This window comes from Mustelus asterias, chromosome 22 (assembly GCF_964213995.1).
Source record: "Mustelus asterias chromosome 22, sMusAst1.hap1.1, whole genome shotgun sequence".
Classification (NCBI taxonomy): Eukaryota; Metazoa; Chordata; class Chondrichthyes; order Carcharhiniformes; family Triakidae; genus Mustelus; species Mustelus asterias.
Window position 1 is genome coordinate 25,130,421 of NC_135822.1, and position 13,083 is coordinate 25,143,503.

At 38.0% G+C, this 13,083-nt stretch overlaps 1 protein-coding gene across 11 annotated transcripts in view; it reads left to right on the forward strand.

Moving 5' to 3' along the window:
* Nucleotides 1-13,083, forward strand: part of spen (spen family transcriptional repressor) — a 93,461-nt gene that overhangs the window by 22,130 nt on the left and 58,248 nt on the right. For 8 of the 11 annotated variants that reach the window (XM_078238971.1, XM_078238976.1, XM_078238973.1 and 5 more), the window contains exons 2-3: nt 2,461-2,781; nt 5,701-6,174. The exons of 1 other annotated variant lie outside the window; for it this stretch is intronic. In XM_078238971.1, the coding sequence (XP_078095097.1) occupies nt 2,461-2,781; nt 5,701-6,174 (795 nt within the window). Of the gene's footprint in view, nt 1-2,460; nt 2,782-3,520; nt 4,145-5,700; nt 6,175-13,083 lie in introns of those variants that run through there. 2 more of the 11 variants (XM_078238979.1, XM_078238980.1) reach the window with 2 other exon arrangements.

Sequence of the window (13,083 nt, forward strand, 5' to 3'; positions counted from 1 at the left end):
AACAATGCACAAGTCATGAATATGATACAATATTCACCACTTGCCTGGATGAGTGTGGCTCCAACAGTACTCAAGAAGCTCAACGTCGTCCAGGAAAAGACAGTTCATTTTATCAAAACTGCCCTACCACCTTAAGCATTCACTCCCTCCCACCAACACAGTGGGAGCAATGTGTATTATCAACCAGGTGCACTGCAGCAACTCAACAATGCTCCTTCAACAGCACCTTCCAAACCCATGATTTTAACCACCTAGAAGGGCAAGAGGAATGGGAACACCACCACTTGTAAGTTCCCCTTCAAGTCACACACCATCCTGACTTAGAACTCTTTCTCACTGTTGCTGAGTCAAAATCCTAACAGCACTGTAGGTGTATCTACATTGCATGGACTGCAGCGATTTAAGGTGTCTTATCACCATCTTCTCAGGGGCAGTTGAGGCTGTACAACAAATTCTGGCCTTGCCAACAAGGTTCAAATTTCATAAAATAATTAAAAAGAAACTCAGCCAATAGGGAGCAGTTGGGGTATAATCATCTGGTTTTGGATGGCAAAATTTGCTTCAGTTTTTGTTTTTGTTTCTGTTGACTGTATAATAGTGGCACAGTGGTTAGCAATGCTGCCTCACGGCATCAGGGACCCAGGTTCAATTCTGGCATTGGGTGACTGTGGAGTTTACACATTCTCCACGTGACTACATGGATTTCCTCCAGGTGCTCCAATTTTCCTCCCACAGTCCAAAGGTGTGTAGGTTATGTGGATTGGCAATCGTAAAATTGTCCCTTTCTGTCCCAAGATGTGTAAACTAGTTGGATTAGCCATGGTAAATGTGTGGGGTTATGGGAATAGGGCAGGGGAGAGGGCCTAGATAAGATAGTCCTGTCAGAGCGTTGGTGCAAGCTTCATGGGCTGAATTGCTGCCTTCTGCACTGTAATGGATTCTATGTTTCCTGCTAGAAGTATGTATAGCTGGTTTTAGTTTATTGCTATATGGCATTGCCCTGGACTCCAAGCATGCGGATCTAGTGCAGCCAACCCCAATTTTAAAATTAACTTGCCAGATACTGCAGGGCCAGTGCCAGCAAATTTACCTTGGGCAGTTACGGGCTATATAAGGCCCTATATTTGGAGAACCAGTGGCACTGGCATACAGAGTGAAAATAATCTGTTATCAGATGAGGATCAAGTTCTGCTGTGCTGTGAATGAAGCATCAGAGAGCAATCAGGATCCAAAGAGTAAAAGACTTGCACCTTTCACAGCCACAGGACATGCCACACTTTACTTCAAAAGTAGTTTTTTGACTGTATAGTCACTGTTGTAATATAAGAAACATGGCAGTCAGGTTGTGCACATCAAGATCCTACAATCAGCAAGGACCAGATAATCTAATGTAGTGGTATTGGTTGAGGGATACATGTTGAACAGGACACCAGGGGAACTTACCTGCTGTTATATCACCTAAGACAGGTGGGCCTTTGGTTTAGGTCTCATCTAAAAGATGGCACCTTTGTCAGTGCTCCTTCAGTACTGCACTGGACCGTCAGCCTCAATTTTATATTCGTCTAACCCTAATCTTTCTCCCCCAAGTGAGTATGCTATCACTGACCCGTGGCTGACATTTGCAAGAAATATGAGAATTGAAAGTTGTCAGGAAAAGAAAGAGAATTGAAATGTCTGTAGAATTAGAGATATGATGGACAATTACATTTATGACTTAGTAATGTAGATTGAGGTTTTCTGGTTTTTGATCACTTTGTTTAGAATCGTTTATTTTTAGCATAAATTCAGTAAGTGAATTGACAAATTAGTTTAACAAAACTAGAACAGAAAAAGTAAGTAAAGTGATGAATAGAATCTGTAATGCACTTCAGCGAATGTTGGTTATCATATCTGCCCATTGCTTGTGTACTCTGAGTGATCTATTTTCTGTCTCAGGCCTACCTTTGGCTGCTGAAGAATCCATACATAGATCAATTTAATTTAACAAGGGTTAATCAAAAGTTTATAGTGGCTTGATAGGAAATGCAACACTGTTACATTTCAGTACAATGGTCTAGATTCTGGTGATCAGGCATACAGTTTTGTTGTGTGTTCAAGAACTTGATGTTAAGACTAGCTTTAACTGCCCCATCTCCCCCAACACACTCAAAACTACAAAAATGATATTTGCTTTATTGGGGCTTGTCATGAGTGAAATGCACTATGTATTTCCATTAGAAAGCTTGACAATATAGAATGCATTACAAAACTGCAAACACATTTCTTTCTAGTGCAGAAAAACAAAATGATAAAAATGATACAGTATGAATTTGCAGATTACTTTACAAGCCCTCAATTGTATCATGTGCTGGCAAGTTTATGCAGTGCATATTTATCTATGGTTGTATCCTTGAACAGTTAAATGCAACTTATTTAAATTTAAGCTGGTTATGCTAATTCTTTTCTTTCTTTTACTTTCAGATATGGCCGTGTGGAAAGTGTCAAAATTCTTCCCAAAAGGGGCTCAGAAGGTGGAGTGGCAGCCTTTGTGGATTTTGTGGACATCAAAAGTGCGCAGAAAGCGCACAATTCTGTCAACAAAATGGGAGACAGGGATCTGCGAACGGATTACAATGAGCCTGGCACTATTCCCAGTGCTGCTCGGGGATTAGATGATACCGTTCCTATAGGAACTCGTACTAGAGAGGTTTCAGGGTTCAGGGGAGGTGGTGGGGGGCCAACATATGGACCACCACCATCACTACATGGACGGGAAGGACGTTATGAACGGAGACTTGATGGGTAAGTTCCAAGGTTTCTCTAGGCAGGGTTTTGATAAATAGTGTGGTGAAAAGCAGCAACTCATGTATAGGTTCCCCAGATGGATTTATTGAGGAAATCTGTACATTCGTGCCGTTGTTGGATATGGAAGAGAATTGAAACCAGTAGCAGCTCTGGCCGATTCGCAGTGGATCTATCCTGCAGCTGGCTGGATGACTACTCCTGGGATAAATTTGGTTAGTTTGATGGAAGGTTTCTGTCAGTTAATATGGAGTTAACCCTCGTAATAAGCTTCCCTTTTCTCCCTGGATTGCAAGCAGTTCCCTCTGGATGTATCCCTTCGATCGAGTGGCTATAATATTACTGTCTGGTGCAACTAACCTGAGGAATACTATGGGATTTCCAGACCTACATTTTGAGGCAATACTGAAGTGCATTGAAGACTTTCTGCAGTATTATATTTGGCTTTGGTTTAAACATAAAGTATCGATGCACATTCTTTGGATATGAAATATTTCTATGAAGATAGAGTACTCTTGTGATTTACTATTTCCTGGAAGGATCTTACAGCCAATGATTTTCAACAGGAATACGTGCAAGGAAAGCTGAAGAATGAGGACGTAACAGATACAGTTATCATGGGTCTACAAATCTGTACTGTTTATTTTGTTTCTCCCTGATTGGATCTTTTGGATATTTATGGGCTAAAGATAAAATATTAGAAACTTTTAAAACATTTGGAGTGCCATTTTCCCCGTATAATGGAATAGAGGCCATTATCTCTTCAACATGGGATTATATGCACCTTTAAGTAGTTGTATGGCAGAATGGATTACCTGGTTTGTGTTTGACACACTTCTTGATTCTACCTTATTGTACCAATGGACTATCAAACAAGGGAAAACTGTTAGTGGATGCGTCACGTTTTAATTTTCAGACCAAATGTGAAAAGATTTCATAAGAACTGAATGGCTACTGACTGCTAGAAAATGGATAATAAATGCCTTCTACTAGAAGAAAGAAAGCACTGTGCCCTGGGAGTGACGGGTATAGTTGCTTAATATCGTCTCAAGAATTGGGATACATCTATCTACTGACACGCATCAAATTGAACTTCGCCATCTCAGAAAGGTCTTGGGGTTTGGGAGTTACTTTTAACTTTGGGAGCTATCTGTTTACAGGCGAATGCACTTAACACTGGCAATGGAAGTTTATCTTTCTTGGGCGTTCAGTTTTCTTGATACAATCCCCAAATCATTGCGGCACTAGCACTATCCGAAGTTGGATTACCCCTTTAAGAGGGGACCAAATTGGGAATGTTTGTACACTTTTCTCTCCCTAGATTTAATTGGGATTTAGGTCGTGTTTACTGCAGTCTAAAAAGGTTGGTATGTCCTGCCATGTATATCTTAGCCCCTCTCCTAACCCAGTCAACCCTTCCTTTCCACTAACTCCAGTAGTCATTAGCACTGCTAGAAACTCAAACAGCACCTTAGCCAGTAGAATCTCACTGACTTACAGCTCTATTAGCTCCTCTGCCTGTCTCTGTGTCTTTCATGAATTAGAAGTTTGTATATTTTGTATGTCAGCTGATGGCAGTAACGCTTTGGAATCAGCTTGCTTCTTCTGATTGCTGAAAGGTCAGTGTAAAATGATTCCACAGTATGTTGTAAGCTCAGTTCTCTAACTGTAGCTTATAAAATTAAATCAAGTTGACACTATGCATAGTTTAGTGCTTTGCTGCTCAGTGTTTCCTGAATCTGTAGAATGTTTAAAAAATTAATGTTTTAATAACTTATGTGGGAGACATGTAGAATGAATAGGGACAAAAATGGCCAGAATGAAAATGAAACAATTTAATAAGAACACAGTGTAGAATTCCGAAATTAAAATAATCACATTTCTTTACATAGGTAATACATTGTTACTGAAGCAAAATATTTAGCAAATTAATGAATCAGGAAATCTTTTAACAATCTTTTCTATATCTTTAATGCCTGATAATTGGGAAATATAACTAGCTAAATAAAATAAAAAAGTATCACTCCATTTGAAAGTGAGGAAGTAAATGTTTAACTGTAAAGGATGGACATTGGAAGAAAGCAGTTGATTTTTTGAAAAATACTTTCTTGGTCAAATGTGAAAAGTGAATCAAGCTAGCTTTTTGTTGTCTTTTGGACTTAAGCCCATGGCAAGAAACCAACAGTGTTGCATGTTTTTGCTACAGCTTTGTGTTCTGCATTGGGGACTTGGGAAATTTGGGCATAGGGGTTTACCTTTCAGCAAGTGCTGTCTGATAGTTAAAGTGATTACTGAGGTTCAGCTAATTTGAATATTCAAAAATGGAATCACCATCATCTGTAGATAACCAGCACAGCTGCTGCTGCTGCTTAATCCCTGCTTTCTTCCAAACATGAGTTTTCTGGTTAAACACTGGCTACAAAATGTCTGTCTTTGTCGTTTGAGATTTGATGGTCAGCGCCCCTATGGATTGATTTGGTGTATGGCACAATATTTGAAAATGTAAGGACTTCCTGTATAGTTTTAAAATGATCAACTGAGTAATTTAAAGTAATTGATTGAGCAGAGGGAACAGATGGTGGGAGAATTCTTAATGTGAAAATATCAAAAACTCTTTATGCGTAATATATATATATTACTTGTGTGTCAGCGCCTGGGAATTGGAAAACACAAACTCTACAGATGATTAATTTAAAAAATTAAAGTTAAAGGGAAACCTGATCCTACTATTTTAGGTAGATACTGAATACATTGCTATTGCTAATTTCTCTATTGTTTCTATATGCTCTCTAGTTAAAATTCAAATGCTTATTTTCCCAGAGCTTACTAGGGGCAAGTTGGGGAACTTTTTGCTATCTTGCTGATGCTTGACAGATTCTTATTTTTTCCTCCTCCTCCCCATCCCCAAACAAAACACAGGGCTTCTGATAACAGGGAGCGTACTTATGATCACAGTGCCTATGGACACCACGATCGTACAGCAACAGGGTTTGATCGCCCCAGACATTATGAACAGGATTACTATAGAGATCCCCGAGATCGAACTATACAACATGGAGTTTATTATGGGTCAAGAAGTCGAAGTCCAACTCGATTTGAAGCTCATGATCCACGTTATGAACAAAGAGGGAGGGAACAGTTTGCAATATCAAGTGTAGTGCACCGAGACCTCTACAGGGAAGATATTACTCGGGAAGTAAGAGGGAGACGACAGGAAAAAAATTATCAGCACAGCAGGAGTCGATCCCCACATTCCTCACGGTCGGGAAACCAGTCACCACAGCGATCTAGTCAAGCATCAAGGTCACGCCGTTCTCCCAGTGGCAGTGGGTCCCGGAGTAGGTCATCAAGCAGTGATTCAGTCAGCAGCAGCAGTAGTACCAGCAGTGACAGGTAGGTGGAGAGGAGCATAACCAAGTAGTTCCCACCATATGACATCAGAGCAAAGGGAATCATGTGGATATTGTTTTTACCAGTCATCGGAAAAGGTGAACTGTACAAGTCAGTAAATCAGCACTGATTGTTATTGCCTGTTCTTTATGCTGCCAAATTTTTGTTTTAGTCTTTTTTACCTGAGATTCTGAAAATTGTGAAATTAAATAATGGGGGAAAAAAGCATAAAAGCCTGCTTTAACAAAACTTGTGATGTACCTGTGTGATACAAAAGTAATGAATGTATTGTTCTCAATGGGATTTCAGTAAAGTGCAGTAATAAGGAACATTTTCATGCACTGACAACTGAACTGTGGAAAACACCTAGCAGTACAGTTGACCTTCTGAAAGTGGATTGCATCTGGAGGATCATTTTATATACAACACTAGGGTGAATTACTGGCGAAGAGCAATTTGAGGTGGTAAGATAATTACATAAGCTTTTCCTCTTCCATGACATTTTTGGTGCCAATGAGTTTGGCAACACTTGAATGTGGGCCCTTACCACAGATGAATGATGTTCAGTTCAGGATGAGCACTCCACTAAGGTAGCGATCAGTTTAGAAAAATAACTTGGCGTTATTTAATTTACAAATGTTAGTGTTCCCATTTGCTTCTGGAATGAAGGTAATGTGTGGCATTCCATGTCTTGTGCTTATAATATTGTGAAATTACTTACTTAAACTATGCAGGATATACAGATAGTGGCAGGAGAGCAACATTGCATTCTCATACATTGCCATTGAGGTCTGAAGCCATTTCCAACAAACTATCATCACTGCATACATAGCAGCAACTTGTTGATTCACAATAAGAAGTAAACTATACAGAAACAGCCTGTTTGTGGAAGGTCCTAGGAACACAAAGTAAACAATATTTTTAAAGTTTATAATAACATTTTCAATGAAAAAGTACAATTTTAAAAATAGTTTGGTATTCTATGTCAGTTAAATTTTCATATTTGTAATATTGTTTGCAAAGTGTACATATTTTGTCAATGACCTTTTGCATGTATTTTTACCATTTGACACTGCCTTCCAAGTGTTTTTTTAGGAAACGTAGCTATATGATATATGATCTGAATAAGTAACCTGTGTTTCAGTGTTTTATGTAGGTCAGTTAGCTGGGTTGATGCATTTTGTGCAAATATACTTTCTCTGCTCTGAATTCACGGGAATTTTATGGTAGTCTTAAAATCAATTTGTCATTCCTTTTGTGAATCTAAAAATAGAAACCGTAAATGGCCCTGATTCCTTTGAGTTGTGAAATAGAAAAATCTTACTTTATTATGCAAGGATTGAACTTTATAGTGCATGGTTCTGACTGATCTTCAGATTTCCAAAAGTAAGTAGTGATGTATAACCTATAGATTTTGTTGGTGGTGCCGTTGTGTGCATGATAGCTATCACCAGTCCCGGAGTTGGATTTGAATATGCTGTGTCACTGTTATTGGCTAACTCTTTAATCGACTCCATGTCTAAGTAAGTTCACTAGAGGTTCAGGATTCAAAACCACCTCCGCTCGTGAAACACTGCTGCAGTGTAAATTACAATGTCTGGGCTGTTTATCTGGAAAGATCTGACAACGGCTCTTACCTTTTGTAAACAGAATTGGAATATGAGATAATATTTCCTGAGTAAATCCTTATCATTGTTAAGGCATTTGCACAATATTCTTAAAACTACAACATCATCTAAATTTGTATCCTAATTAGGTGTATTGCTGTTAATGATGTGTGAGTTTACTAAAAGGTATTCTGGGTGTAATACATTTTTGGATAACACTGTTTACTGTACTACTGTTGATTGATTCAGAGGTGGATGAGTGCAGTTAATTGCTCCCACCCTTCTTAATCTTCAAATTGCAAAGCAAGAGTTTCACAGCAGGAAAAAACAGGTGTGAATCTCTAGCATATATAATTTATGTTTGCAGTGAATGAAGCCACAGTCCTTTCTATGAGCTGGTAACGTTTGTACTGAATAGAGGCATAAGTGGGGCAGTTTTGATTTCTGGTTTTGCAGGGTAAAGAGGATTAAATCGTTATGCACTCGTACTCATTTTTAATATGTCTATTGGTGTACTGCCGTTTGTCTTTAGCAACCCACAACTCTGGATTTTTAAATTCTACTCGTAGGATGTGGGTATCGCTGGCTGGGCCAGCATTTATTGCTCATCCCTAATGGCCCTTGAGGAGGTGGTTAAGAGTCAACCACATAGCTGTGGATCTGGAGTAACATATAGGTCAGACCAGGCAAGGATGGCCGATTTCAACTCTAAAGAACATTAGTAAACCAGATGAGTTTTTGATGACAATTGACAATGGACATTTTAATTGAATTTAGAGTTCACCATCTGCCATGGTGGGATTCGAGCCTAGATCTCCAAAGCATTACCCTCAGATTCTGGATTACTAGTCTAATGATTATACCACTAGGCCACCACCTCCCTTGAGAAGGCAGATGCTGTTTTTATTAGCACAGTGGAATTTTATTGAACAATAATAGCACCCATTTAAATAATACTTAATGAAGAAAAAATATATATTTATTCCTTATGCACAGATGCATAAGGAATAAATCAGTGCTGAGCCAAAGAAGGAGATAGAAGTAAAGTTTGGTCAAACAGAAGGATTTCAAGAGAGGCCTTAAAGGTACATGGGCAGCCGGGTTTAGGTGGGGAATACCCACGTGTCTAAAAGCACATCAATGTGGAATCATTTGTTAACCAGGTGCTCAGTAAAAACCAGACATCTTGCCTCATTTAATTGTGATGTGTTATTACTTTCAAAGCCTAGCCTTCCTCCCCTGCCCATGCATAATATTCATAACAAGTTGCTGTTTTGTCACTTGTTTTTGCCAACAACTCTAGATATTTTATTGTTTTTGTAAAATGAAATATTCTTAATTGTTACAAGAATCTGACAATTTTAAGTGGCTTTTGATTGGATCACAAATAGATTGCTACATTCAACGAGAACGCTCTTGTGCTGTAAAGTACAGAGGCCAAAAGTCCTTGTAAATACATAACCAAACTATAGAAAGCAGAACAAATGTTCCCTTTTAAACAAAGTGAACTACTTTAATGAGGTAACCATTTATGGCCTTTATTACACTGCAGTCTGTATTTGGCCTCCTGTCAGTTTTCAGTTTCAGAAACCAGTAAACAGTGGGAGTTTCCTTTATCCCAACCTTTTTCTAAATAGAGGTTAAAACCAATTCTGAACTAAAGTCCTGTACAAAGTTACAACCATAAGTGTTTTAAGTGTCATGTCAGTGCCAAAGAACAAGTCCCATTTAGCATTATTAATATTATAGGACAAATTTATGTTATTAGTGTACATTTAATTTGAATCAGTACTATTGATAGGTGTAGCCCCTGTTCAACATCAGTGTAAAGCAGGATCTGACGTTTAGAAGTTTCTGTCTTTTGTATTTTGAAAGATTGGCAAAGCTGATTACTGAGCACCCACACTGAGGAATTGGCAGGTAATGTGAGTGAGGTCCAAAGTTGCCTGTGTGCTTTGTTTCTTCCTGGTTATTGCTAAGGTGTGAATCATAGTACCTGCTTTTAAATTGGCCAATATAAGAACAGTTAGTTATATGGTGTTAGTTAATTAAGTCATATATACCTGCCCAAGAGATCAATAAATCATTCAAAGATACAAATAGTCCTAAATTATTTAATGACTTGGATTTAATATCCAAATCTAATGATTGAGCAGCTATTTTTGTATTTCACTGTTTTGCTGATGTTGGATCCCATTGTTAAAGTAATTATACTTTAATTTTTTAGGGCAGAACAATGAATTTTGGTACTCCTCCAATAATGTAGCTGGTTAAAATGGTAAATTGACAAGCCATCCAGATCAGGAAGTCCCCAGGTTTGATTTCTGGTCTGTGAGGAATTAGCTAATCCTTGCCAGAATAGTTTACATATTCCCCATGACCTCTGCTGTAAGTGTGGATGTGGATTGTCACTGAACATTAGTTGTTGTGCTCGCCAAGATAAAATATTCTTAACACTCGTTGTTGAAACTAGTGTGTAAAGAATGGCCTACTTGGGTAAGGCACTGGAGACCAATTGGTATATGCAGAGTTGCACCCAAAGAAGATTAGAAATTAGAAACTAATTAAATTTTGAAAAATGCACTGTAAATGTGTTATCTAATATAATTACCAAGAAATCATCTTTGAGGCTGTAAAAATATAAAGATTAGTATTTTTGGAGATTCAAGATCAAGCAACATTCAAGTTTTTCTGGATTGTGTTTTTACACATGCTGTTGTGAAAATCTTTCAAAAAATAGTGATCCGCAAGAAAGTAAGCAGTCTAAATACTTCATACACTTTAATCATTCAATTCTGATTTGAAATGAGGGAAATTGCTGGTTGATCTTGAATATATGAAGCAAGATAGATTGTTGGGCATGATTCAACTACAAAATGAGCAGGTTACCTTATTTATTTCAATCTAAGATATGACACTCTACAACTCATTACTTAGCCCAACAATCCAAATGTTAAATTTATAGCAATTCCGGAATTAAGCAGAATTTATGGTTTAGGTACAAAATAATAGGAAGTAAAAGTTGCTTGCATACAGTTAACTGCCAAACTTTTAAATAGAGCTGGAGAAATAATAATCTTTTTTATTGTATTCTACGTTTTGAGTTCCAAACTGAAATTCTTCTGCAACTGAAAAGTGGCTTGGGAAGCAAAAATTGAAGCTGATTATTAAACTTCAAAGAAGCATTCGATATGTGCTGCAGCAACATATCAGAATCCTTCATAAGATTTTAAATTATTGAATCTGAAATTGGGACAGGGGAAAATATAACACTATGATTCTTATAGTATAACTGTGAGAGGATGGTAGAACTTATGGGTTTTATGCCCCATGTCACCAGTTGACTGGCACCCCAAACAACCCTTTCAGTAGGTGGCTGGGACCACTGCTTTCCCATAAAATCCAGCCTTTTGAACATGCAAAGTTGACAGGATGGAAAAAAACCAGTTAATCCATTAAGGCTGTCCAAGATTCAGTAATGACATCATGACTAAACACTCCATCTCAATCTCTTTCATTATTGGTCTCAGCAAATGATGCATGTAATCAGTTTTGGCCCCACCAACACGCCACTAAGTTTATCTCGATTAACTGTAGTTTGCCACTGTCAGGTCTGCTCTGTTGGTGCAGTTAAATCTTTATTTGATCGCATGCCTCTGCTGTCTTGACCACTGCATAATTTTGATGACATCTGCAGATTTATTGACTGTACTTCCAACACCACTCAGGTGTAGTTCGGGTTTTAATGCATTTGTTTTCTGTTTTTGCTATCTGATTTATGTTTTCTTTTGCCTATTTCTTATTTTCTGAGTCATCGGTGAGTGATGATTGAGCTAAACAGTGGCACTTTGGATTTCTAGCTCTATTTTTTTGGGATTAAAAATAGCCTATGGAGAATTATAGGTGCTTGATAGAAATTGCTTGCATTTGTGGTGTAAAAGATTTCGACTTGTGAATTTGTGGTAAGAGGAAACTGGATCTCCTCGAGTTCCTGGTGATTTCACTAAAGTTTGGATACCTTCTGTGCAAATAGTCCAGTCCTTTCCAATAGATGCTGTCTTTTAATTGAAGTAGCTTCATGTTTCTATTACATTATACTAGTTCTTCCCATTGAAGTGCCATGAGATCGTACTTTTCTTTATAGCCTGAAAATTATAAACCACTGATAGTGATTGGTAACAAACTAGTGACAATGTAAAACTGATAAACCCTCGTCACTGACTTCCCAACCAGAGGAAGGACTTGATCCTATCAAAACTGTCCATACTTTTAAAACCTTCTATTGAACTTCCGCTTTGCATTCTCTACTCCAGCGGAAATAGTTGCAGTATCTTGAATCTCTCCTCAGAACTATAGTTTCTCATTACCTCAATTACCTCATAATTCTGGTGAATGCATGCTTTACACTCACAATGACTTTAATGTACTTTCTTCTGTAATGGAATGACCAAAGCTTTAGTGTTTTTGACTTGTGACCTAAACATTCCATGTGTAAATTTATCATCACTGTAAAACTCTTATGCCCTGCCAATGTTCATAAAATCCAAAATTATTTGGCCTTTTAGATGGTTTTGCTTACCTGCACACTTGTATTTTCATGGTGCATTTGAATCTTGAAGTGCACCTGTTCCATTCAGTTCTTGTAGTGACTGCATGCTTTCTCTCTTTTTTCCTTTCAAAATATATTATCTCTTACTTCCTGAAATTGCATCCATCTATGCTGCTATTTTTTTTATTGATTCATGGGATGCGGACATTGCTGCCTAGGCCAGTGTTTATTATCCATCCCTAATTGCCCTTGAGAAGGTGATGGCAAGCTGCTGCCTTGACTCGCTTTGGTCCATAGGGCGTAAGGTATACTACAGTGCTGTTAGGGAGGGAGTTCTAAGATTTTGACGCTTCTTGAACTATTGTTCAGTCCTTGCTGTTTGTCAAGTTCCGTACTTCAGTATCATCTGCAAATTTCGATGTCATGTCCAAACTCATCTCTAATCTGGACTGTACCCCTATTAATCCTTGCCCTTTGTTTCCTGACCACCAGCAAATTCTCTATACACTAATTTTCTTGTTACACTCGATTTTTAAAAACAAACCTCCTGGGACGTACTATATCAAGTGTCTTCTGAACATGCATGCACACTACATATTCTGCATTCTCGCCAGGCACCTCTTCAGACAACAGTAAAATCCATCAAATATAATACGCCTTTAACAAATCTGTGTCAACTCGCTTGATTAACCTATGCATTTCTAAACTAATCTTGAGTTTTATATAATTTTATCCTGTCATGGATTCTAAATATTT